The sequence below is a fragment of the Symphalangus syndactylus genome, chromosome 22 (assembly GCF_028878055.3).
Source record: "Symphalangus syndactylus isolate Jambi chromosome 22, NHGRI_mSymSyn1-v2.1_pri, whole genome shotgun sequence".
Taxonomy (NCBI): Eukaryota; Metazoa; Chordata; class Mammalia; order Primates; family Hylobatidae; genus Symphalangus; species Symphalangus syndactylus.
In genome coordinates, this window is record NC_072444.2 from 14,777,448 (window position 1) to 14,803,056 (window position 25,609).

General features: G+C 52.9%; 1 protein-coding gene across 4 annotated transcripts in view; it reads right to left on the minus strand.

The window, feature by feature from the left end:
- EPHB2 (EPH receptor B2) overlaps nucleotides 1–25,609 on the minus strand; it is a 203,041-nt gene that overhangs the window by 129,114 nt on the left and 48,318 nt on the right. For all 4 annotated transcript variants that reach the window (XM_055261724.2, XM_055261726.2, XM_055261727.2 and 1 more), the window contains exons 2-3: nucleotides 4,648–4,712; nucleotides 1,050–1,734 (exon numbers count right to left, since the gene is read on the minus strand). In XM_055261724.2, coding sequence (XP_055117699.1) covers nucleotides 1,050–1,734; nucleotides 4,648–4,712 — 750 coding nt within the window. The remainder of the gene's footprint in view (nucleotides 1–1,049; nucleotides 1,735–4,647; nucleotides 4,713–25,609) is intronic.

Genomic DNA, 25,609 nt, shown 5'->3' on the forward strand with positions numbered 1-25,609 from the left:
CCTTCACAGCCTTCTTAGCACCAGGCTGTACCTCTCTCTCACAAACTTCTCGTGTTTGCAAAGTTTGTTTGCAGACCACCTTCATGGTTCTTTGCCGTATCCAAACACCACTTATACTTACTTAATAGTTTTCCTGAAGCTAACAGCGTGGCATGGTGGTTAACAGGGTGGGCTTTGGAATCCCAGATCCTCTACTTAGTCTCTGTTTAAGCTCTCTGAGCCTTACTTTCTTCATATACAACAGTACTTTCTGTCACAGGGTCCTTGTGAGGATTAAATGAATTAAGTCATAGAAGTGCTCAGCACACAGTACAAGGGGGAGTCGTGGGCCTGGCTCACAGTAAAATTGCACTTCTCCATCTCTTTGAATAGGAAGTAACCTTGTGACTTGCTTTGGCCAGTGAAATGTGCACAGAGGTTATGGCGGGGGCGCATTCCAGGTGGAAGCTTTAAAGCCAGTATTCCAACTGCCACACTCTTTCCATCCGTCTGCCCTGCGGATGGCAACATCCCGAATGGTGGTGCTCCATCCATTTGGCTCTCAGAGGGAGGAGTCCCAAGCTGATCCACAATGGACATGGAGCATTAAGGGGAGAAATAAACTTCTATTATTTTGTCACTTCAGCATTGTCTGGTCTATACTGACAGAGTAAAAGCTCAAAAAATGTTAACTTATTAATATATAAATGTTACTTATTATAACATACGTTTTCTTAAAAGGGGAACCATATCACCTTTGTAAAGGAAGAAAAAGACACCACTTGACATACTCATATGATGACGTAAACAAAAAATCTTTATCCTGTGCCAACCCAGATTACCTGATATACCGCCTGCAGCATGTGCACGGATCATTTTCAGAAAGTGCTATATTCAAGTGCCTCCCTCTAAGAAGCTGAATGAGGGTTGCAGGTTTGGAAACCCTGGCCCTAGAGTGCCTCACAGTCAGCTCTGAGCTTCAGAGGCCAGGCCAAAGTCTGCAGCCCGAGTCTGCAGCCAAGACCAGTTCTATGCATTTGCAGGGGCACGTGCCCCGCCCTGGCCCTTACCTCGACAGACGGTGCCATTCTCAACGGCCTCGAAGCCTGCTTTGCACATGCAGCGCCCGATGGGCACCAGCCACTCGCCGTCCCCGTTACAGTAGAGCTTGATGGGTACATCCACCTCTTCTGCATTGGCGATGCAGCTGCCCCGGGCAGCCACCAGCGATGTGCTCTCAGCTCCCGACAGGGTTTCCTGGAAGATGGCGCCATTCTGGATGATGCGGGGGCACTTGCGGTAGAAGACACGCACGGCGATGAGGGACATGCAGCCGCCATAGTCCTGGAAGGCCAGGTAGAAGCCACTGCGGGACACAGGTCCAAAGCTCCGCACCTCGGTGTTGATTTTCATGACACGGCCACCCAGGTCCACCTGGGAGAAGCTCTCGTCGGCTGCAATGGTATCCACCTTCACCCATGGATTCTCCATCCAGTTGGGGAAGGTCTTGGTGGCCGAGTCAAAGTCAGCCTCATAGTAATAGAGGTTGAAGGTCTCCTTGCAGGAGCCAGGCACGCTGGGGATGCTGCTGCAGTCACGCACCGAAAACTTCATCTCCACGTGGATGCGGTGGGCGCCACGGCGCCGGATAAACTTGGTCCGTAGCCAGTTGTTCTGGCTTGACTCAAACACGTTGCACACCTGGTACGTGCGGATCGTGTTCATGTTCTCATCGTAGCCACTCACCTCTTCCCACTGTGGGTAAAATGCTCGTCAGGTGGGGAGGCAAGGGCTCAGCCCCAGCACACACTCAGCCTAAGGTGGAAGACACAGACTCTGCCTTAGGGAATCCTCCAGTCTAATGGTGAAGACATCAGAGAATTCCCAATCTGATGGGGGAGACCTGCCAATCAGGTGGGAAAGGCACACATCCTGCTCTTGGTATTCTGCTAGCTGACAGGGGAGACGTGGCCCTTACTGTCAGGGCTACACTCATCTGATAAAGGAGACAGGGACCCTGGCCAGGCAGTTCCCACCTGGAAGGGGAAAATAGGGAGAACCCTTCCCCACTTAGGGAGCTCCTTCTGATGAAAGCAGACATAGCTTTGTGGTTGTGGGGGCTACCAGTCTGATGGAGGAGACAGAACCTCTGCCCTCGGGGAGCCCCCTGTCTGACCAAGGAGAGACAGCCCTTGCCCTTGGGAACTCTCAGTCTGATAGAGGAAGACAGTCCTCATCCTCAATGAACGCCTAGGATGATGGGGAAGACAGGGCCCTTCCCCATGAGAACGGCTCTGCTCTGGGGCTTTCAGCTGCTAACATTTCCACTTGGGTACCTGGAGGGAGGCCGCCCACCCTCCCTGCCTGGGGAAAGTACTCCTGTACCCTCACTGGGGCAGCCTGGGCTCTCACAAACCCAGCAGAGAGATGCTAAGCCTCACTGCTGCAAGGGGCTGGGCCAGGTGGTGGAAAGTTGGGGCAGGAAGGGCCTAGGGCCCAGGTTATCTCCTCACACTCACGGACCAGGCTCCTTCCCACTGCTGAGCCTTTTGCACACTTCTGTGGCCTCCTGGGGCATCGTCTCTGGTCTCCTCTGCAGCAGGCTCTCTGACTGCCTGCTATTTGCATTCACCAACTTTCCCGAGGGCCTTCGGGAACAATCTCCCTGTGTGAGTGCCCAGTACGCTCAGCCCTCTTGGGCCAGTGTCAGTGGGACTGAGAGCTTGCTGAGGGCAGCCACCCCTCCTGTCCCTCTCCTGTGTCCCCCTTGGTGTTGGCTGGCTTCACCTGGGGTAGACCCAAAGGAGCCCCAACAGCAGAGTCCCCTCTCCCATCCATGTCCGGGGCTGGGCACCCTAACAGAATCTCACTTCTTTGGTGTGATTATCACACATGGTCTGTATGGTTAGACCCCTTTTACAGAGGACGAGGGAGTAGAGACCAGAAGTGAGGTCACTCGACCCAGGTCATACAGACCCAGAGCTGTTCGTGTGCTTGCCCGTGCTGCCTGGAAACACAAGGACCCCAAGTGTGCCCCAGGAGTCCTGGGTTCTAGTCCCAGCTCTATTAACTTGACGAGTGGCCTTGGGCAAGTCATTTCTCCCTCCTGGGCCTCCAGTTGCCAAATGTGACGGTGGGGGTGGCAGCTGATGGAAGAGGTGTCACCCTCAAGTGGGTGTCTTTTATCCTGTGCCACTCAGATTCCCTGGGCCAAGTCTGTGCGTGTGGAGCAGGGGCTGGCAGCCTGGGGAGGGTCAGGTGCGATGAAGGGTGAGTACACATGGGGAGGGCAGGTCTGGAGCTGACTGGCTCAGCCTCTTTTTCAATGGCGACTCTGAAGCTCCCTACATTGCATTAAATTTTTTTTTTTTGGTGGCACCATGTGACAAAGTCAGCCCCTTGTTACAACCGCTGCTCTTCTTCAGAACTTAATTAGAACACTTAATTAGAGCACTCTGCCTTTCTCCCCTCTCTCTAATTAACATGCGGAGGCCCTGCAGCCTAAACACCCCAAATAATTGCGTCCGGGGGCTGCAGCCCAGCCTGGCCTCATTACTGGCAGGGTGGGGCTGTGGGCCCAGCCGCCTTCGCAGATGGAAAATTGGTGACAAGAAAGAGCCACAGAAAGCGGCCTGACCCTGGGGCCCTGTCTATTGAGTGCACAGGCCCGGGGGGTGGGGGGAATGCAGTTCCCTGGGGCAGCAGCTGAGTCCCAGCGGAGGAACTGGGGTGGGGGAAGGGAAGGGCTGGGTTGTAGAGTCCAGAGCCCTTCCCAGAGACCATGGGGATGAGGGATGAATATTCAACTTCATGACAATGACAATGATGATGATGATTATAGCTACTCTTGACTGGGAGCCCAATCTATGCCAGGCATTGTGTTAGACACTTTGCAGGAAAACCTCGCAACAGTCTTGTGAGGTCTAAGACATCATCACCATTTTATAGATGAAGAAACTAAAGCTCAGAGAGATTAAGGAACTGGCCCCAAATCACACAGTTGGTGAGTGGCAGAGCTAAGACAGATTTTCAGGAGTATCTGACCCCACGGCCTGTAACTTATGCCCAATTTTGCTCTTGCAGAGCTCACAGCATAGACCCTAGGATGATAAGAGCCAAAGGAGGGGGAGCTTCGTGTTATGGGGACCCAGAAAGCGGGCAGAGAGAGCTCAGTCATAGTCCTGAATACAAACCTCAGCCCTTCACTTATTATCTATAGGGCCCTGGGCAGGTGGCTACACCTTTCTGAGCCTCAGTTTTCTCATCTGTAGAATGGAGATAATTCCTCTCCACGGGATCAGAGATGATGTGTATAAAGGTGCTTAATACAGTATCTGGCATAGAATGGGTACTCAGGAAATGACAGTTCACTTTCTTCATCTGTAAAACGGGGGTAGTGCGAGCACCTACTTTTCAGCCTCACCCTAAGGATTCCACGGGATAAAGGCTCAAAGGATCCAGCCTGTTGTCATGGTAACTGGCTCCATCAATGGTAGGGGATCATGGCTCCATTAATGGTAGGGGATTGGGAGGGTGGGGCTGAGAGAGGCCTGGCTCTGGGCCCTGAAGAGGAGGAAAGGGGTTAGAATATGAGGGGGCATTCGGGCCCTGCAGCAGGGCTTGAGGGATCCTGGGGACCAAAGCAAGGTTTGGGGACCACTGACTCACCCCTGATGGAGGATGCACCATCCAGCCCAGCTCAGCAGTTGCTGTAGTAGAGTCCATTAGCGTTTCTGTGGGGAGAGCAAAGAGTCACCGCCCCGCCCCACCTACCAGGCGCTGTCAATCTCTCTGTTGGGCCCTCATCCTTCTTCTTTTTTTTTTTTTTTTTTTTTTTTTTAGACGAAGTCTCGCTCTGTTGCCCAGGCTGGAGTGCAGTGGCGCGATCTTGGCTCACTGCAAGCTCCGCCTCCTGCGTTCAGGCCATTCTCCTGCCTCAGCCTCCCGTAGCTGGGTCTACAGGCGCCTCCAACCACGCCCGGCTAATTTTTTGTATTTTTAGTAGAGACGGGGTTTCACCGTGCTAGCCAGGACAGTCTCGATCTCCTGACCTTGTGATCCGCCCTCCTCGGCCTCCCAAAGTGCTGGGATTACAGGCGCGAGCCATCGCGCCCGGCGGGGCCCTCATCCTTCTTTACTGAGAGCCCCGCCTACTTCCATTGCCCCAGTCATCTGACTCTAGTTCTCCAGACTGCCCTCGGTTCAAACTCTGCCTCTCTACTTCATTATCCCTCCTACCCCCACAGCCTAGCCAATCATCTGATGCCACTCCTCTAGGCCCCGCCCCTCCAGGCCAAGTCCACCCTTACATCATGGTCAGGCTCTACCTCTCTGCCAGTCTAGTCTTACTAACCTAGCTACTGTCCTTCACTTCCTTTTCTGGATGGGGAGGGTCTTACATCCACTAAACCTGGGGTCTACTGGATGGGTTTCAGAGGGTCTGCCACTAAACCCTTGATATTTTACATCAAACTCTGGGATCTGTTTGCTTTTCAGCTTGCATCAAACTCTCAAAAACTGGAACTTGGGCCTTAGAGGGGCTGTTCTTGTGTCCCAGCTGAGACCCCTCAGTTTCCCCTCCTTGCCCGCCCCTCTGGTGCACACATCTTGTCAGGACACTCTCCCTTTCCCTAGAAACCTGGAGTCTTCCATCATGTTCCTATCACTGGGGCCCCTCCCCCAGGGCTCAGGCAACTCTGCCCCCAGGACAGGGTCCTGGGAGTGGAGAAGTGTTGAGAGCAAGCACTGCACCCAGTAGGGGCCAACTGTCACATGGCCTGTGGGGGTTCAGGAGACACATCAGCACCTGGACCATCCTGGGCCCTACTTGCCTCCCCCGATTCCAGCAGCTTCAGGGAGCCACATGGCCTAGGGGGAAGAAGAGCTACATGGCCTTGGAGACCTCCATTCTCCCCAGGTCAGGTTCAGGACCCCTCTCCTCTACCCCTTCCTTGCCTCTCTGGCTTCCAAACACTTTCTGAATGGAATTGCAATACACCGAATGAATTTAAATGAACGCCTTTCAAGCATTCATTCAACAAAATATCCTGATGCCCATTATGTACCAGGCACTGCACTGGGCACCCTGAGAGAGAAAACCGTGGCTAGCAAGACCCTACCAGTTCCTGGTCTAGTAGTGGAGATGAGGTGTGAATATAAATAGCTATGAGAGAGTAGGGGGAGAGACCTAGAAGGTCACAGTGACACCACCTCGCTCAGTGAGAGTGAGTGAGAGGTATGCTTGCTGCCATGCTCCATTCTCTGCCCAGGGCAGGCATCACTCATCAATCCTCCCATACTGTGGCCACATGATGCTTCTTGCCACAGTGTTCCAGGAAACAAATACGAACCATTTGAGATGCTATCCCTGGTCCAGCTCAACCGCCTCCTTTCGGAGACAGGGCAACTGAAGCACAGGGATGAGAAGGGGCTTCCAAAGATCGCATACGAGTTGGTGACACAGTGGGAAGTGCAGGTGTCTTGCCTCCTAGCCTATAAACTTTTAGGCACTTGAAACAATCAGTTTGATGGTCTGGGCTAAATGACAAGGACCAGGAGATTGGGGCTGTGTGCCCAGTGTCCAGGCAGCTGAGAAGGTCCAAATGGCAGATAATTAGGGGTTGAACTATGGCAGGGGTGGAGGGGATAAAGGGTGGGGACAGGAGAAAGCATTTGGCCAGAGGTGACCCTAGTCAGACCCGTGAGCTGACAAGAGAGGATGCAGAAGTGTCCCCACGACCGCCTGTGGCTTGTGTCCCTGTGCACTGGCATCCCCATGACCGCCTGTGGTCACTCTGTCCCTTTGCACTGGGGGCTGGCACAGGGAGGGGGTGTGGGGTAAGGGTGCCAGGGACGGTGGAGCCAGTGCCAAGGGCATCTTTTTGATGGCAAATTGGAGGGAAGTTCTATTATGCAGCTTTGGAGCTGAAAAAAGGGTTCCTTTTCACACTCCAAATGCTACAGATTTTTCTTCCTGGAGAGAACAAGCGCTGAACTTTTAACCTGTTTTCTCTCATTGGCCTCAGCCAGAGACGCGCCAAGCTGGGCTCTCTGCCTGGGCCCAGGGAACAGCTGCTGGGAGCTGTGTCGAACAAGGCAGAGGAGAGACTCTGCTTAGGACAAGAAGAGGGTCGGGTGGGGGAGGCAAGCCCGCCAAGCAGGTGGCCCCATCCCTTGGCTAGATTCCTGGGCTGACCCAGAGGCCAAACACTAGAGGATTCCATGGCCCAGAGGAGGGGCTGGGAACTGACGTCCTCATTGTACGGGTGGAAACTTGGGCTCAAGGAGGGCAAATGGCTTGCCAAAGTCACACACTAAAAGTTGGTGCTCAAACTCTGGGCACCCAAGAAGTTTAGGGTGGGAGGCCCCACTGTCCCCCTGTCTCTTCTACCTCTCCTGGCCCAAAGCAGTGGCCCAAAGCAGTGGGAGGATCTCAGAAGGACTGGAAGTAAATGGGCTGGCTGGTTTGCAGACACAAAGGGAACATGAAGGACATGAAGTTTGCAGATCCCCTTGGGAAGAGATAGAGGGCCGGCATCTCCTCTGCTCCCTTCTCCTGTGCCACTCCTGGCTTTGCCTGGAAGCCTGGCTCTGGGAAACCTGTCACCCCTCTGGGTTGTGGCAGGAGGCAGCACAAGCATGCTCTCTCCCCAACCTGGTCTTTTGCTTTTCAATTTTAACACCTCCCTCTACCTCTGCACAAAAGGCAAATGAGCAGAGCAGACAGACCTGGGCTCTGGAGGTAACAGAGATCTGGATTCTAACACCAGTTCTGTCCGTTCCTTGCTTGGTAACCAGTATCACTTGCCATAAAAGGAAGGAAAATAAACACAGACTATTACAAATGGACCTTTTGAGGTGGGCAGATCACTTGAGGTCAGGAGTTCGAGACCAGCCTGGCCAACATGGTCAAACCCCGTCTCTACTAAAAATACAAAAATTAGTCAGGCATGGTGATGCATGCCTGTAATCCCAGCTACCCTGGAGGCTGAGGCACGAAAATTGCTTGAACCCGGGAGGCAGAGGTTGCAGTGAGCTGAGATTGCACCATTGCATGCCAGCCTGGGCGACAGAACAGGACTATGTCTAAAAAACAAAACAAAACAAAACAAAACAAACAAAAAACAAATGGACCTTTATTTGTTCTACCTCTTAAGCCTCAGTTTCCTCACCTGGAAAATGGCCAAAATGCCTTCCAAGTCTGGAAGTATAGCACAAAGTAGATTCTCACTTAGTAACAGCTGCTGTTTTTAGATGGTGTGCAGTGCTTTTTGGCCCACTCAGTGCCTGCATATACTGCTTCCTCCTTTGGGCTTATTAGGTGCCCCTGAAAGCAAAGGCAGGCCCAAGAGGCTCCAGCTTAGTCTGCCTGGCTTCCCCCACCTCCCAGATACGCCTGCCAACATCTGACAAGCATCAGTCTCTTGCTCCGTGGCCACAGCCTTCATGAAGCCTGTCCCAGTCCATCTGATGCTGCTTTCCCTGGGGTGCCCTGAGTTTCCTCTTTGTTCCTCTCAAACCAAGCACAAAAGTCAAATTCTGTTCTCTGGGGAATCTGGAGTTAATATTTATTGCCTCAGGAACTTAGTGAGTTCAGGAAACCAAGCTCTGTTTCCACCACCATCACGTCCTTTTCCCACCCTGTAACACCCCAGACGTCTCCCCTCCAATCCCAAAAATCTACAAAGGGAGAGAACTCATGTCTGCTGAGACCCTATTAGGAGCCAGAATCTCTCAACAACATTCTCACAACAATGCCAAGAGGTACTTGATACTGTCCCATTTCACAGATGAGAAAGTTGAGGCTTCCAAAGCCTCAGGAACTTGCCCAAGATGACACATCTATTCCACCCTCAAGCTGCACTCCAGTTAGCTACGAGCAGGTGGAGAGACTGGCCGTCTCCCTCTGCACCGGCCACGTGGTGTTCTCCCCACCTTGTACCTCACACATACTGTTCCTTCTGACCTTCTCACCTCTACATCCTCTTTGCCTGCCCTAATGTTCATCTGTGAAGTCTCAACTCAGGTCACCTCCTCTAGCAATTCCTCTTAAATCCATTCTGCTCCAAAGCTCTGCAGCCATGGGTGCTTCAAGATATCCTGGCACTTGAAGATATTCTGGGTGGTAACTACCCCTATTTGCTCTCATCTCCCAAAGCTCTGTGGTTCCCCTGAGAGGTGGGTGCTGGGCCCTGGTCCTGGGATCCCTAAGACCTAGCACAGGGCTTGGCACATGGGCCTCCTCTCCCCATCTGCAAGGCTTGAGCATGTGCCAGTGTTCTGCTCCACTAGGGTTGCCCAGGCTTGAGCCTTTCATACAGACAACATTAATGACTTTGGCCATTTCCACCTACAACCCGTACAATTATTTAGTTACTACTTTTTCTTCCACTTGACTCCTTTTCTTTCTTAAATGCATCTTAAATAGGAAAAAGCGTAATCATGATTATAAATGGAAAACCAATATCTCTTGCCATAACAGGAAGGAAAATAAACACAGACTACTACAATTAAAAATGTTTGTCTGCAAAGTATGGAACATCATTTCACTTCCCATACTTTGGGAGCCGCTGGGCTCCCTCGAGCTGCCTCTGAAGCTCTAGAAATGTTTCTATCTCCATCCCCACTGTGACGGTGACAATCTCTCATGCAGGGGAAGCTGTTGTCACTGTACACAGATAATTAATCACCACACTATGTGGCTAAGATCACAATGAGGATGTGCATGGTTTATTGCAGGTTATAGGAAATGAATATGGAAGGAGGGGAAGAAAATGCCAAATTTAGGGATGGCTTCCAGGAGAACGTGATGCCTGCATGGAGGCTTAAAGACTGGGTGAGTGGGGAGTGACTGATGTGGAGTGGGAAGGGCACGCTAGGCAGAGGGGAAGCAGAGCCAAAGGCTAGGAGGTGAACTGAGCCACAGCGGGGTTTGTGGGAATCAAGCGCTGGCTGAAGGGTGGAGCTGAAAGTGGTGGGAGCTGAGAGCTGAGCCTGGAGAGGTTAAGCAGGGGCTGCCCAGGTAGCACAGGACACGGCCATGAAGGGTTAGCAGCTCTCCGAGGCCCCTCTGCTGGATCATCCCTGTCTCCCTACATCCTTGCCAGCCTCGCTGGTGCCACCCGCTTCCCACTCTGCCAACTGTGCTGTTTCACCTGCCCTTAAGCCCTCCCACCCTATTGAAATGTCCGGTCCCCAGACCTTGGCTGCTCTTAGTGCCCATTAAAAGAAATCCCAATAGATAGATGAAGAAAGAGGCTACACAGATTCTTAGCATCCAGGCAAAAGCTGGAGCTGGGGCCATCAGCCCAGAGCGTCTTCCTCAGTGTGAAAACAGGGGCCCGGCCATGGGAGTGACTTTGGACCTATCCCTACTGTACCCACACCCCCTCTCCTTCCTGGAGGCTGCACAGAAGAAAGCAATCAGGAGGCCCTGACTGCCGGGCTGGGGAGGCCCGATGGCCCCTCTGGCTATGTGTGAATGAGCAGTGTACATTTCAGAAATATTTGAACTTAAAGGGGAGACACATTGAAGTCGTTAGCATTGGGCTGAAAGGAGGTGGCTGCAGGGGGGCTGCCTGCTCTCAGGCTGGAGCGGGTGGTTGCCCCCTATTCTCCGATCCACCCCTAGCCAGCTCTGTCTGATCCCCTCGTGGGCTGTAATTCTCTAGGACCACAGATGCTGTTTGTCTGCACTAATGACAGTATGTGAGTGTTCCAAAGTCATGAAGAAGAAACTTTCATTAAGCACCTATATGTGCCAAGCGCTGGCCAGGGCCCTCTAAATGCCATTTCAGGCTTAACCTCCGGAAGTATATACTATTATTAACCCCATTTCACAGACGAGGAAACTGAGGCCAGACAGGAGAACCAACCTGCGTAAGTGCACACAGGCAGGGCTAGGACTGGAACCCACATCCATCTATTTTCACAACTGTGTTATTTTTAAGATGCCATGGCCATAGCCTTAAAAAACAGACAACACAAAACAACAAAGTCATCAGGGCTTGTGTGTGTGTGTTTATCTTCTCTCTCTGCATGGGCCTGTGTGAGAATAGCAGGGGGCGGGAGGAGGGCAGCAGGGGAGTGGGACACAGACTGCCCAGGCCAGAATCTTGGCATGCCAGTTCTGCTCTCTGGGCCTCAGTTTCCACATCTGTCAAATGGGTCATTGTGAGAATTAAATGACACCATGTAGGTGAGTCCTGTTCTTCTGGCGTCTCCCAGGGCCCACATGTAGCGGGGGTCTGCATCCACCTTGTTCACCGCTGTACCCTCAACACTGAGAACCAGGCCTGGCACTAGCACATGCATCCAACCTCCACACGGCAGCAGGGTGATGTTCCTAAAGTCCATGTGTGATTGCCCTTCAGAGCTCCTGCTGCCTGAAGGATCAAGTCCTAGCTCTTAACAAGGTACTCGAGGCCCCTGCCAAGCAGGCCAGCTAATTACCTTCCAGCCACTGTCTTCCGCATCTCTCGTATCCAGCCATCTGAAATTTCCTCCTGCTTGCAGAAGGCACTTTACCTCCCTGAACACTGGTGACTTGACCCTTCTAGATTTTTCTGCCTGGAACGCCTGGCCCTTCTTGCTTTGTTAGCCTGGCTAACTTCTCTTCCAAAACTGAGCTCAAACCCTCCTTCTTCCTTCTTCCTGGCAGCTGTCCTGACTCCTCCTGCTCTGGCTGGGTTAAGTAACAAAGTCATGGTCATTCAATGAACATCTCCTCCACCCGATGTGTGCCAGGCCCTGAGCCAGGCACTGGAGACACAGAGGCAGATCAGCAGGCCCTTCCCTCAAAAAGCTCCCAGACTAGTGCCCGACGTGTGAACTTACTGCAGGGAGAGGCGGAGTGAGACGGCTGGTCCCGGCCAGGAGCCAGGAAACCCAGAGGAAGAAGGGAGTAGCTTTGAGCAGGAAATTTGGAAAGGCATCTCAGAGGAGGTGGCATGTGAGCTGGGAGGAGAGGGAAGGGCACGCCACATACAGGGCCCAGCAGAATCAAAGGCACAGAAGTGTAAGACATCGGGGAAGGCTGGGCAATCGTAAAACTGATGACTGGCTCTCAGTGGTGGGCTCCAGGCCAAGCGCCAAGCACTCATTATCCCATTTCATCGCTAACTATTTGTGAAGTAAGTACTTTAGGATCTCCCTTTACAGATGGAGAAATCAAAGTTTGGAGAGGTTGTTCAAGGTTTCCATGGCCAGGAAGCGATGGAGCCGGGTCTGCCTCGCACCAAAGCCCATGTCCTTAGCCACCGTGCCATGCTGGAGTGTCCGTCCCATGTAGTGGGAGCAAAATGCTTCACGGAAGGAGATGGTAGCACAGGACAGGGTGCCAGAATGTGGAGGGCCTCTCAAATGTGGGGCTAAGGAGGTTGGGTCTTCTCTCATAAGCAGCCGGGAGCTATGGAAGATTCTTGAAGAAGGTAGTGATGTGGTCTGCTCTGAGAACCGCTGGGTCACAGAGTGGCCTTGGCAGAGGAAATTAGGCTAGAATTGGGGGCCAGCTGAGGGAAGGGTTGAAGCTGAAGATGAACAGACACCTGGTAGCTGCACCCACGGGTCTTCGCCTACAGACTGACCAGTGGCCTGCAGCCTAGGCAGCAAACCAGCCTAGGCGTGAGACCCACTCAGCAGATGCCGGCCCAGGCTCTTCCCAGCGGTTCCTGTTGCACCCTCTCTGGGGCTGGTGGGGCTGAGGTGGCCTGAAGCTAGGCCTGGCTGAGATCTCATGGCCTGGTAAGATGCCATTCACAGCCTGGAGGCCTGACCCGGACCGTCCATGGTCACAGCACTCTTTCCATGGTCCAAGTTAGAAATTCCAGGGGAAGACAAGGACACCGACAAGCTTGGAAGAGTCACTTCACCTCTCTGAGCCTCAGTTTCCTCATCTGTAAAATGGAGATGAGAAAATCCTTGCTCTGTATACTTCACTGCATTGTTGTGAGGATCAAAGGAGGCATTGGGAGCGAAAGGTTTTTACAGCATGCAAAGGCTGGACCATACAGAGCCATAGGGAAAGGTGGTGGAGGCCACCTAGGGGCAGGCACTTCATTGATATTGTCTCATTTACATCCCAGAGCAAACTTATGGGGAAACCAAGGCTCAGAGAGATCAAGGACTTCCAAAAGGCCACAAGGCCAGTAAGGGGCAGGGTAAAATTTGATCCCTTTGGTCCGATCCCAGAAGTCACTAGACTATGCTGCCTCAGGAAAGGTAAGGAAGAATCACTGCTTTCATCTACCAGTGCCCTTGTTGCCAGGCCCTGAGCTAAACCCGCTGCACGCCCTGTAAGGCCCATACCTTTATCCCATTGTACAGATGAGGAAACTGAGCCTGCAGAGGCTCAGAGATCTGCCTCAAGTTTTACAGCCAGAAAGAAGCAAAGCTGAGATTTGAACCCAGGCCAGCCTGACTGAGTTTCCTGAGCCCTCTCCTCTGTAAACATCATGAGAATGGGAGCCCAAGATGGCCTTGGGTTCACTGGCCCAAAGCAAGGCTCGAGAGGTGGAGATGCCAGAGAAGCCCCCGACTAGCTCCTAGAAGAATGTAGATTTTTTAAAGTGAAATCTACCAACTAGCAGCACGTTGTTTTTCTACCTCGGCCCCCTGCTCCGCCCTCAGTCTCAAGGAAAGAGAACCTGGTTAATGTAAAATCCTTCTGCCCGAGGATTCTCATAGCACACACCCCTTCTCGTCCTCCCGCCGCTCAGAGGCCCTTCTCTGCCTCGGTTGCCTGCTTGGAGCCTGCTCTTATTTTCTCAGGCCCAGGCAGAGGACTCCCTGTGACGCCAGCTCCTCTGCTCTGTCCCCTGCCTGCCTGCCGCTGGCCTGGGCATTCGCCAGCGCCGGCCGCCCCGGCTGAAACCCAATACTCTGGACCAGCCCGGCTGCTCACTAACAGCGGGCCACATTGTGCAGCCGGGGCTTCGGGAGAGTTTGGATTCGCTGCTTGGGGACCCACTTAACCTCGGCAAAGGACAGGATGATGGATGGGGGTCTGGGACGGGGTTGCTGGGGGTGGGGTGGGTGGTAAATGAACACCAGGGCTTGCTGGGGAAGGGAAAGAAGGCAGGCAGGGACGGGAACGGCCCTGGACACATTAAGTGCTCCTGTAGTTCCCACGACAACCCTGAGGGACACCTGCTACTGGTCCCATTTTAGGTGACTTGACCAAGGCCACACAGTGAATCAGAAACTGAACCCAGGCCAATCGCCCTCAAGCCTTCCCGACACACCAGGCTGCATCTCACAGCCAGCATTTGCCCAGTGATTTTTTAATTTTTAAAGCCTTTTTACTTAAATGAACCCACACAGTTTTCACGTCTATTTAGTAGGTAAAGAAGTATCATCATGGCAGCTGGCATTACTGGGCAGCTACCGTGTGCACAGAACAATGCCTGCCACGTGAATACTCATCTCCTGAGATCCTAACAGGACCCACTGAGGGAAGACCAATTGTCAGGGCCATTTTACAGAAAAGGGGAGGGAAGCTCAGAGAGGCAGTCACTTGCAAGACGCGGCAGAGCTGAGATACCCTCAGGCTGGCTAATGAAGGCAGGGGGCCTGGGGACCCCAGTTGCTTATAGCTACACCCCTTCTGAGTGGTTCTAAATTGTGTGCATCTCCCCTCTGCCCACTGGACACAGCCTCACTTCACAGTTGGCACTCGAGGTGCTGTTCCTTCTCCCTGCCATGTCCCTCGCCCTCCTGGACTGCCTAGGACACTTACACATGTTCATTAAGACCCATCTCAAATGTCTTCTCCTCTGAGAAGCCTTCCCTGATGACCCTGGCGCTGGGGCTCCCAGAGTCCTATATGTGTCTCCCATCATTATACTTGTCACCTTGTCCTGCTACTTTCTTTTACTCATCTGTCCCTCAACTGGACTATGAGTGCCTTGTAGGCAGGGCTGAGTCTGGTTCACTGTGGTAGCCACCAGCCTCTCTATTAAAACCACCTTACTCCTGATCACCCAGGCCCACCCAGACCTTAAATGCTCTTTCCTGCTGACATCATCAGTCTGGGTATCTGAGCTGTTCCTCCAGGAAATGCAGTTGCTGGTATCAAGATGGCTCCATATAGTAGATAATCCAAAGTACTTACTGCGCGGAGCTGTCACACATATTATCTGTTTTGACGCTCACAATGCCCCATGTGATAATGATTATTGTCCCCACTTACCCACCCACCCATCTATCCATCCACCTACCCACCCTGTCACCCCATCCATCTGTCCACTCCACTCACCCAGTATTCTACCACCTGTTCATCCACTACCATCTCACATATGTATCCATTCATATTCCTACTGAACCAACCTCCCTTCATCCCCTCCTTCCTGCGGATGGGGGAAATAACCTTCAGAGAGGTTAAGTAACCTGCCCAACACCACACAGCGAGTACATGGCAGATCCAGGAGCTGAACCAGGTACTCTTTTAATCACTTTGCTATGTGGCCTCTTAGCTGTCTCACTTGATTTCTAACTGTCCTGTTGCATGCAGGTTTAATCTTATAAGTCACCTCAAATCCTTCTGCATGTGAATGGAGTGTAAATTACAAATCAATAAGACACAGGCCACTGTAAGTCCAAGCTGGGGTCTGTTGGGTTGGAGTCAATTAGCAAGCCTGCTGCAGGACCTGCTGGGACTTGATGTATTTGCCTAATTGGCACTGGTTTCCCCCAGTGAAGGACAATTAACTCAAATCCCAGAACCCAAACTACCCCTCTGCTTCTGGGCAGGGTGTCAGGCATTTAGCTACATGAAATTTACTGTTTATTCATTCACCCATTGACCCATACGCCCACTCATCCATCTATCTTTCCAACGATCCAATCCTTGCAATCATCCATAAACTACCTTGACATCTGCTCACTCACCCACCCATTTACCCACCCGCACCCATCTATATGCTTATCCATCTGCCTGCCCATGTACCCATCCATTCACTTACCCAACAGTCCACCCACCCACACACTCACCTATCCATCCATCCATCCATCCATCTATTCATCGAATCACCCAATCCAAGCAGCTATTTATGAAGTCATTCTGCCATCTTGCCTTCCACTCACCCATCTATCTATTCATCTACTCATTCTCTCATTTACCACATTCATCTGTCTATCCTTACACCACCAATTTATCCATTCACCCCTATGCCCAGCATCCCATTTAGGTTTTCTCCCTTCCTCTGAAGCAACCTCCCTCCCTACCTCTCCTCTTTCCATTCATCTATCCACTCGCCCATTCATTTACCTGTCCATCCATTCACATCACTCATTTATACATCTATACATCTGCTATCCACTCCTCCCATCCAGCCAGCCTGCATTTGTTGAACATCTACTATGTGCCAGGCCCATGCTGAGTACTGGTGAATCAGGCTGTATGTGGTGGCTCACGCCTGTAATCCCAGCACTTTGGGAGGCTGAGGTGGGTGAATTGCTGGAGCTCAGGAGTTCTAGACCACCCTGGGCAATATGACAAAACCCTGTCTCTACTAAAAATACAAAAATTAGCTGGGTGTGTTGGTGCATGCCTGTAATCTCAGCTACTTGGGAGATTGAGGCACGAGAATCAACTTGAACCCAGGAGGCAGAGGTTGAGATCTCGCCACTGCATTCCAGCCTAGGTGACAGAGTGAGTGAGATCTGTCTCAAAAAAAGAAAAAGAAAAAAGTATTGGAGAATGAAAAATAGATACTATCACTGACTTAAAGAAATTTACTGATTTGGAGCAAACCCTAAGCCCTGTATGGCTCCTACCACTAGTTCCCAAGCACTTTCCAAGCTCCACATTCTACCTGTGGATTGGGCCCTTGCTGAGTCTGGCATCCTGGGCTCTGTTCTGTGGCCCTGGAACCTGGCTTCCCTTTGCATTCAGGTAGCCTGCTTCACCAGGACCCCATCTGGCCTGTGAATCTGTTGTCCATATCACATTATGGACATGGACATGGCTGGGGCCCATCCCACCCCGAAGAGGGGCCAGTGAATGGTAACTTAAACCAGGTTCAGCCCCACCCCTACCACAGTCCCCTGTCCTACAGTCTGTAAGGGGGACCCCACAGCAAAGGGGGAATCCTAACCCTGCCCAGAGGTTAGAGGAGACTTCCCAAGTGAGTGGCAACTGGCTTGAACCCCAAATTGAGTAGGAGACAGCAAGGCAAAAGGAAGGAGGGAAAGAGGAAGCACCAGGAGAAGGGGAAAGGGTGTCTCGGGCAGACAGAACTGCTTGTACAAAGGCCGGGAGGAGAGAATGATCAGGGCCCCTTCAAGAACCTGCAGGAGGGAGAAGGAAGGCCTAGGAGAAAGAGAACTCCAGACACCACAAAGAGTCTTTTTTTTTTTTTTAACGGAGACAGAGTCTCTCTCTGTTACCCAGGCCAGAGTGCAGTGGCAGCATGACTCACTGCAGCCTCAACGTCCAGGGCTCAAGTGATCCTCCCACCTCAGCCTCCTGAGTAGCTGGGACTATAGGTGCAATCACCATGCCCTGCTTGCTTGCTTGCTTGCTTGCTTGCTTGCTTATTTATTTAGTAGAGACTGGGGTCTAGCTATGTTGCCCATGCTGGTCTTGAACTCTTGGTCTCAAGTGATCCTCCCACCTCGGCCTCCCAAAGTGCTGGGATTACAGGTGTGAGCCACTGTGCCTGGCCTCACAAAGAGTCTTGAATGCCAGGTTGAAGGACTAAGACTTCATCCCTAAGACAGCAGAGGACCATAGAAGAAGTGGCCTGACAGCTGTTGCTGTGTTCTCTTGTGTAATGGATCCATATTATAGATGAGGAAATTGTAGGATCAGAGAGGTACCAGAGGGCCACACAGCTGGTCAGGAGCAGAGAAGAGATTCCACTTTAGGTCTGATGGCTCCAAAGCCCTCACTCTTTCTGAGAGAGGCTGCTGCCTCGGAGGAGACGTTTCCAGAATGCCTGCATCCCTCCCACAGTAACGCTTGGCTCCAGGACCGCCTCCGCAGCTCTCGGCAGTGTGGGTACAGTGACAGAACACCCCAGGGTGCCATCTCTGCTCAGCATGACTCCCTGGGCTCTCTTGCCAACCACACCTGGCATCTCAGGCAGTTAAGCAGTCACGGCTCTGCTGGGGCATTTTCTCGCATGTCGATGTTTCTCAGGAGAGCTGCTCAGAAATTTCCCATCATCATCTTCACCAGAGCCTCCATGTCTTCATCATTAGTGACCATTTCTTTCCCACCATTTCCCACTGATACCCTGAGAGGCAATGCCAGCCAAAGAACCAGCTTCTGGCATGGGCTGGTGGGGACCTTGACATGGAGCAGGGCTTGAAATTAAGAGAGCCTTTGGGGTGGAGAAGACATGGGGGGAAGAGGGGCACCCTGGGCCAGTGGTGGGAAGGAGGACATGGGCCAGGAGGTGAGGGAATGCTACATCCACCACTAGCATCTCTATCATCATAGCTATGATTTACTGAGCACCTACTACCTGCCAGGCACTGTCCCATGCAATGGACATCCAGCATAGCACCTGAGCTCCTCTAAGCTTTCCAAAACCCTTCAAGGGATGGATCATTGCCCCCATTTTGCAGATAAGTAAACCAAGGCACAGGGAGAACAAGTAAGCAGGCAAGATCCCTGCGAGTTGGCTGCAAGTTGGTGAGGGCGGCAGGCTTTGATTTCTGGGCGGTGTGACCCAAACTCTTTTCATGATCCCAAGGAGCCTTTTGGGAGCTGAAAGTCTCAGGAGAGAGCTGATGCAGGTAGTGGGGTCGGGAAGGGCTCAGGTGGCAGCATGGAATCAGACCACCCCCCACTTCCCCAGCTTGAGTTAGATGCCCCTTCTCTGGGCTCCAATTTGCCCTCCAGAGTGTGTCTGATGCCCTTTCCCAGTCTGGTTTTGGACTGGGCCTGGGGCCCTGCAATGCTGGGCTAAGTGGAGGATGAAGGCCACTGGTGCTCAGTGTGACCTGGAGACAGCTTCCCTGAGGCACAAGGAGAGGCTATGTCAGATGGCCTTGTGCTAAGCCCACAAACATGGCAGACCCGGCCTCGTCTCTGAGCCAAACAGAAGCCTCCCAAGCTGCTGGCTGTGCCACTCCACTGGTTCACATGAGAGCCAGAGGCCACAGGACCATGGGCCACAGCTGGGCCCAGTGCCCTGCCTGGTCAGTCCATCAGCTCCCCAGCCCCACACTGGGGTTCCTTCTCACCAGGAATTCTGTATTGGTGGTGGTGGCAGCAGCCTGGGGCAGCCCAGTCAGACCTACTGATGCTGGCAGCAGGCTCAGAAATTTTTTCCTATAAAGGACCCGGAACCTCAAGCATCTTACCACGCTGGCTCACATCCCACTGGGACAGGATGCTTCTCTGATGGGGTGTGTGGTGGGTGGTCCCCTCAGGCTGATGGGCTCCCAACTCCTTCCCTGCTAGCCCTCTCCTCCCTGCACCCACCACAGGACTGCAGCCTCAGTGACCTCATCTGGGAAATGGGAATAGTAAACAACACCTACTCATAGGTATGGACACAACGCCCTTTGCACAAGGCCTGGCACAGTCAGCCTAGCTCAGGGGAGGCTAGTACCACAATCATCATCACCCCTCATTCACCTAGAGGCTGGCACGACTGAGAACAGCTCCCAAAGAAACCTCTGGAGTGGGGTGGGATGAGCGGGATGCTGCATTTGAACAAGGGATAATAATCATAATCCTCATTTCCAGCTATTGAGTACCTACTAGGTGCTCAATGTACCAGGCACTGTGCCAGCGACTTCACAGGTGATGTCATGTGGTCCCCATTTCACAGATGAGGAAACTGAGATTCAGAGAGGGGCTGTGACTTGCCTGGGGTCACCAGGGAGGCAGTGGTAGTGCTGGGACTCTGAGTGCCATTTGAGGCTTCCTCCCGGCTGCCTCCCTTCAAAGCTCAGAGAGTCCCCTGTGCTGGGCCTGGGCGGGAGCGTTCACTTGGCCTTATTTAAACTTGCAATTATCTGTCCCATTTCCCAGTGGCTACAGCTGAGCTCTCCCGGGAGGCGGGAAGACCCTGATGGAGGAGGATGCCGCGAAGAAGGAATGTCTAAGGAATCCTCCCTGAGCCTGCAACTGAAGGAGCGGGGAAGACACATGCCCCTGTGGGAGGCCCTCTTCCTGTACCTGGCCTCTGTCCCCTCTGCCCCCACCCCAGGGAGCAGACCTGGCCAGTGGTGGCTTCCCAGGGTGGGGAGGTTCCTTGTCAGTCCTGCAAAGGTTGTGAAGGGGTCGCTTCATGAGCTGAGGCCTTAGGGATTGCTGGCATGCAGCAATCTCTGCACCCAATGCAGAGACGGAAAGACTGAGGCAGCCTGGGGGTTGGTCCAAGATCCCATGGTGAGGTAGCAATGTGTGGGGCATAAGACTCAGAGTGATGGAAAGCTCATGGACAGGTGGAAAGACAGAACTGGGGAAGGGCCCCAGGGCTCCAGCAAAGGAGAATGCCAGTGCTCACGGGATGGACTCAAGGTTTTCTTTTTCTTTTCTTTTTTTTTTTTGAGACAGGGTCTCTCTCTGTCACCCAGGCTGGAGTGCAGTGGTGCCATCTTGGCTCACTGCAACCTCCGCCTCCAGGGTTCAAGCGATTCTCCTGCCTCAGCCTCCCGAGTAACTGGGATTACAGGTGCCCACCACCACACCTGGCTAATTTTTGTATTTTTAGTACAGATGGGGTCTTGCCATGTTGGCCAGGCTGGTCTCGAACTCCTGACCTCAAGTGATCCTTCCATCTCAGCCCCCTAAAGTGTTGGGATTACAGGCGTCAACCACTGCACCCGGCTAGACTCAGGGTTTTCTACACACTGGTGCTTCCTAAAGACTTTGCAAGGAGCAGAGTGCAGTGGGGGTCCTATGCCACAGACAGACAGTCTCAGAGAAGTTCTGGGCCAAGGCTCCCTGTCAAACACTCAGTGGTGTGGCCACAATTGGTTCCCAGAATGTCCGGCTCCTCACCCTCACCCAGATACAGAATTAGACTCAGACAGACACCCACTCCGCTCTCCCACAAGCAGCCCTCAGCACCCCTGCTTGTCCTCCAGCCTCTGCCCTCCTCCCATTTTAACACTCCCTCTCTGAGCGCCTCCTGTGCACCTGCCCCAACGGCAGCCCCTGTTTGGAGGAACCCAAACTGGTGAGGGTGAAACTCCATCAAGCAGTTCTTGTATCTGCCACTGGAGCAAGGGGCAGGGGAGTGGGAACCTGGCAGTGGAACCCAGGTGTTAGGTCCAAACACCAGGAAAATGGCCTATCCAGTGGCACATCCCAAGGTCTGAGAGAGTGTGGCCTCAGCAGTCATTTAGATTTTTTTTTTTTTTTGAGAGTCGCCCAGGCTGGAGTGCATTGGCGCAATCTTGGCTTTCTGCAACCTCTGCCTCCCTGGTTCAAGAGATTCTCCTGCCTCAGCCTCCCGAACAGCTGGGATTACAGGTGTGAGCCACCACACCCGGGTAATTTTTGTATTTTTAGTAGAGACGGGGTTTCACCATGTTGGCCAGCCTGGTTTTGAACTCCTGGCCTCAAATGATCCACCTGGCTCGGCCTCCCAAAGTGCTGGGATTACAGGCTTGAGCCACCAAGCCCGGCACAGTCATTTACATTTGAACCCCACTTCCTAACCCACTACCCCAGGGCAAGTCTCGAGCTTCCCTTTCTGAGCTGTGGGATAGGAACAAGATTAGTACCCGCCTCACAGGTGGCTGTGACAAGATCACGCATGTTAAGTTCTTAGCCCAGAGCCTGGCTATAGTAAGTACTCAGTAAAATATTGACCATGGTCATTATCACTCAAATTATAAAACAAAGCAATCACTCAATAAGCAGATGTTATGACATTATTATTATCAACATCAGCCAGCACCCTTTGGGCAAGGCTAAGCAGACTTGCTTTCTCATCTATGGAAGACAGAATAATGTCCCCCAAGAGATGCCCACATTCCTAATCCCCAGTATCTGGGAATGTTGCTAAGCTTACGTAGCAACAGGGACTTTGCAAATGAGATGAGATTAGGAATCGTGAGATGGGGGGATTATCCTGGATTAGCCAAGTGGGTCTAATGTAATCATGAGTGTCTTCGTAAGAGGGGGTGGGAGGGTTGGCGTTAGGGAGGAGATGTGATGTCAGAAGCCAGGTGGGAATGACACACTTTGGGATTGAAGGAGCCACAAGCTCCGGGATGCAGGCAGCCTCTAGAACTCTCTAGAAAGGGCAAGGACATGGATCCTTCTCCTGAGCTTCTGGAGGTAGTGTGCCCTCCACCCTCCGCTGGCCATTTCAGCCCAGTGAAACCCATTTCAGATGTCTAACCTCCAGGGCTGTAAAACAATAAATGCGTCTTGTTTTAAACCACGAAGACTTTGGTAATCAGTCATAGCAGCAACAAGAAACTAACAGACCCTTCTCAGTCGAGAAAGTGGCCATCTCTCACACCCCGTGATGGCTGGATCCATGAACCCCACACACTCACTCCCTGCTGCTGAGAAACCACCCAGATCCTCTGCTGAAGGGCATTTGAAGTGGAGGGGGTCTGGCCACTTTAGTTGACATCTATGGTTGAGGGCAGCCACCCCATCTCCACCGTGTGCCTGTCTAGGAGAGGCTTGGAGCTGAGGCAGGGCAGGTGCTGGTCCTGTTTGACTGGTCCCTGGTGGGCCCAGCAACAGTTTCTGTCCTGGAGGGATGGGATTGCAGGTGGGGGTGGGCTGGTGCTCTCAGGGGCACCACGGATTTAGAGTTTTCCACCTGCCAAACCCTGCCCAGACTCGTCTTCCCAAAGCCCTATGAGGCAGGAACTGTTATCAGCCCCATTTTATAGATAAAGAAACTGAGGCCCAGAGAAGTGAAGCAACCTGCCCAAGGCCATCTCGCAGGATATGGCCTGGCCTCTGCTCACACAGGCCGAGACCCAGGCAGCTCAGGTCCTCCATGGATGTCCTGTCCACTCTCAGACCACTCAGATCCTGGCAGGGAACCCCTGCGTGGGCCTAGCTGTGTGGATCTGGGGCTGCTCTCTGCCCAGCACTCTCTGGGCCTCGAGGTAGGAATCATGCCCCCTTGTCTGCCTCACTGAGGGTCTGCACAGTGGCTGGCCATAGGCACTAGATGCTGCTGCAGAGAGCTGGACCCACGAGGGAGGAAGAGATGCTGGGAATCACTGGGCACCAGTACTCCTGGGTGAATGCCAGCCTCCCTTGTGATGAGCCACTGCAGCCAGCGCAGAGTTCACCCAGGCTTTCTACGGTGTGGGGCCATCACACTCCCATTTCACAGAAAATCCTGATAATGAGAAGGATTACAATAGTGGCCACTGGTCAAGTCCCTGCCCATGCCAGGCACCAAGCTAAGTGCTTACTGATGTCTCCTTTTGTCCTCTGACACATCCCCTACAGGAGATCCCTAAATCATCCTCGTTTCCAACTAGGTCACTGGGATTCAGTGAGGGGAAGGGGCTTCCCCAGCTCATGAAGCCAGGAAGGAGGCTTGCTGGAGACAGGAGCCTCAGAAGCCCACTCACACACCACCCCTTGGCCTCTACCAAGATCCTCACTGGACAGAGGAGGAAATGGGCCCAGAGGGGTTCTTGGCTTGCTCAAGGCACAGGGATTCAGTGAAAAGGTGGCCTGGGAACCTGGTTTCCAGGCCCCCAGAAGAGGCTGCCTTCCTCTCTGCCACAGGCTGTCCCTGAGCCATTCTTAGGGGGTAGAGGTTCCAGCCGAGGGTCCTGCAGCCCTGAGGAGTGGAGGGTGTCTGGAGTCTGCCCAACATATGGCCCCAATTCCATTTTCTCCTGTCTCTGGTGGGACACCAGCTGCTGGGAGCTGGGAAACTGGAATTGGGGGTCCCCAGTGGCCCCTGGTGCCATCAGGGACACTGCCTGCACCCTGGCCCCTTCCCATACGCCACCAGGAGACGTTCGCCTCAGATGACTCTGAGTGATGTCGGTGCCAGGCTGGGAGGAGGCGGAGGCAGGCTGGGCGTCTGCCACAGCAGGCCTCAGAGCCCTGCTCGGAATCCCAATTGAGCTATTTTTAATGTGCTTCAATTTTCATTTTCTTTTATTGGAAAACACAAATGGTGACTTGCTGCCCCCTCACACACACTGAGCAAGGCAACGACAGGCAGAGATGCACAGCAGACACGTGTACGCCCCCCTCCCTCGGCTGGGGAGCCAGAGCTGGCAACCAAGTCCCTTGGCTGCCCTGGGCCTTGGTTTCCCCATCTGCAAAATGGGGAATCTGCACACTCCATGAGGGTCTGGGTGAGCCGGGGAGGAGGCTTCAACTGCTTCAACTGGGCGTTGGCAGGGAAGCGCATCCAGGGGAAGGGTTGCCAGGGAGAGAGAGGTCCAGGAGAGGGAAGGAGGAAGGAGAATTATTAGCTCTGGGGAATTATCTTACTCAACACTCCCAGCTGTACTTTGAGACTTTCCTATCCCATTTTACAGACGAGGGAATGGAGGCTCAGTGCTCAGTGTCAAGTGCCCTGCCCAAGAGCGGGGTGGCTGACCCGGGTCTGTGTGGACGTGGCTCCAATGCTCATTCTCACCCCTCTCCAAATGGTTCCCAGCCAGATGCTCTGTTATTTATTTTTTCATTATAAAAGCAATACATGCTTATTAGAGACAATTTGGAAAACACAGAAAAGTCAGATGGAAGTATAAAGTACAAAATAATAATTATCTCCCCCCACGATCCCTCCCCCTCTTGTTGGAGGGGGCAGCGCGACCACTGCCAACATTTTGGTGTGTTCGTGCTACTCTTTGTTTTTTTGCTTCTCATAATCTGTCACATTTTGAACATCATTTGGTGGTGGCACAGGGTAGCGGCTGGCTGTGCATCACAACGGACTCGGGCACGGCTTGAAAACATCGGTCCTGGCATTCCCTGATCCCCATGAGACCAGAAGAGAATCATGGGGGCTGGCTCGTAATTGGTGGCTGGGAATTTGTATTTTCCACAGGCCTCCCAGGTGATGCTGATGCTGCCAGCCTAGGAAGCCTGCAGACCTGCACTTGGCAAGACCACTGGCTCTGGAGACAGCTGGCATCACCTGGCTCAAACCTTGGGCTGGGCTGTGTCGCCTTGGTCACATGCATTCACCTCTCTGAGCTGCAGTTCCTTATCTGGAAAAATGGGACCTTCCTTTGCAGGCTTGTGGGGAGGATGAAAGAAAAAGGCCAAAAAGGATCTTACACCTACCCGAGACATAGCCACCCTCCGAAGGCTGTCATCCTAAGTGATCTAAGGCCACTTTCCTGGGGGGTAGAGATGGGATGATGGGGAGGCCCCTGGAGCAGAGGAGAGAAATGGGTTACAGCAGCGGAGGAGTGACTCACACAGGCCTTGGGGTGTGCTCAGCTGGCCCAGCCTCTGCGGGTCTCATCTCCCGGAGTTATATCACCCTCCCAGACAGGGGATCATGGCATGTGTCCTCCCTCCTGTGGCCAGGATGACATGAGGCAGACTCTGAGGAGCTCAGCTTTGGGAAGGTTGGAGAGCTGCTCCTTGAGGACAGAGGCAAGAACACCTGAAGCTGGGGAAGAGGGCACAGGTGGGGCAGGAGGTGCTTTTAGAAGCAAAACCAAAATAGATGTCATCAAGACTGCCTCTGCAGACAGGGGACAG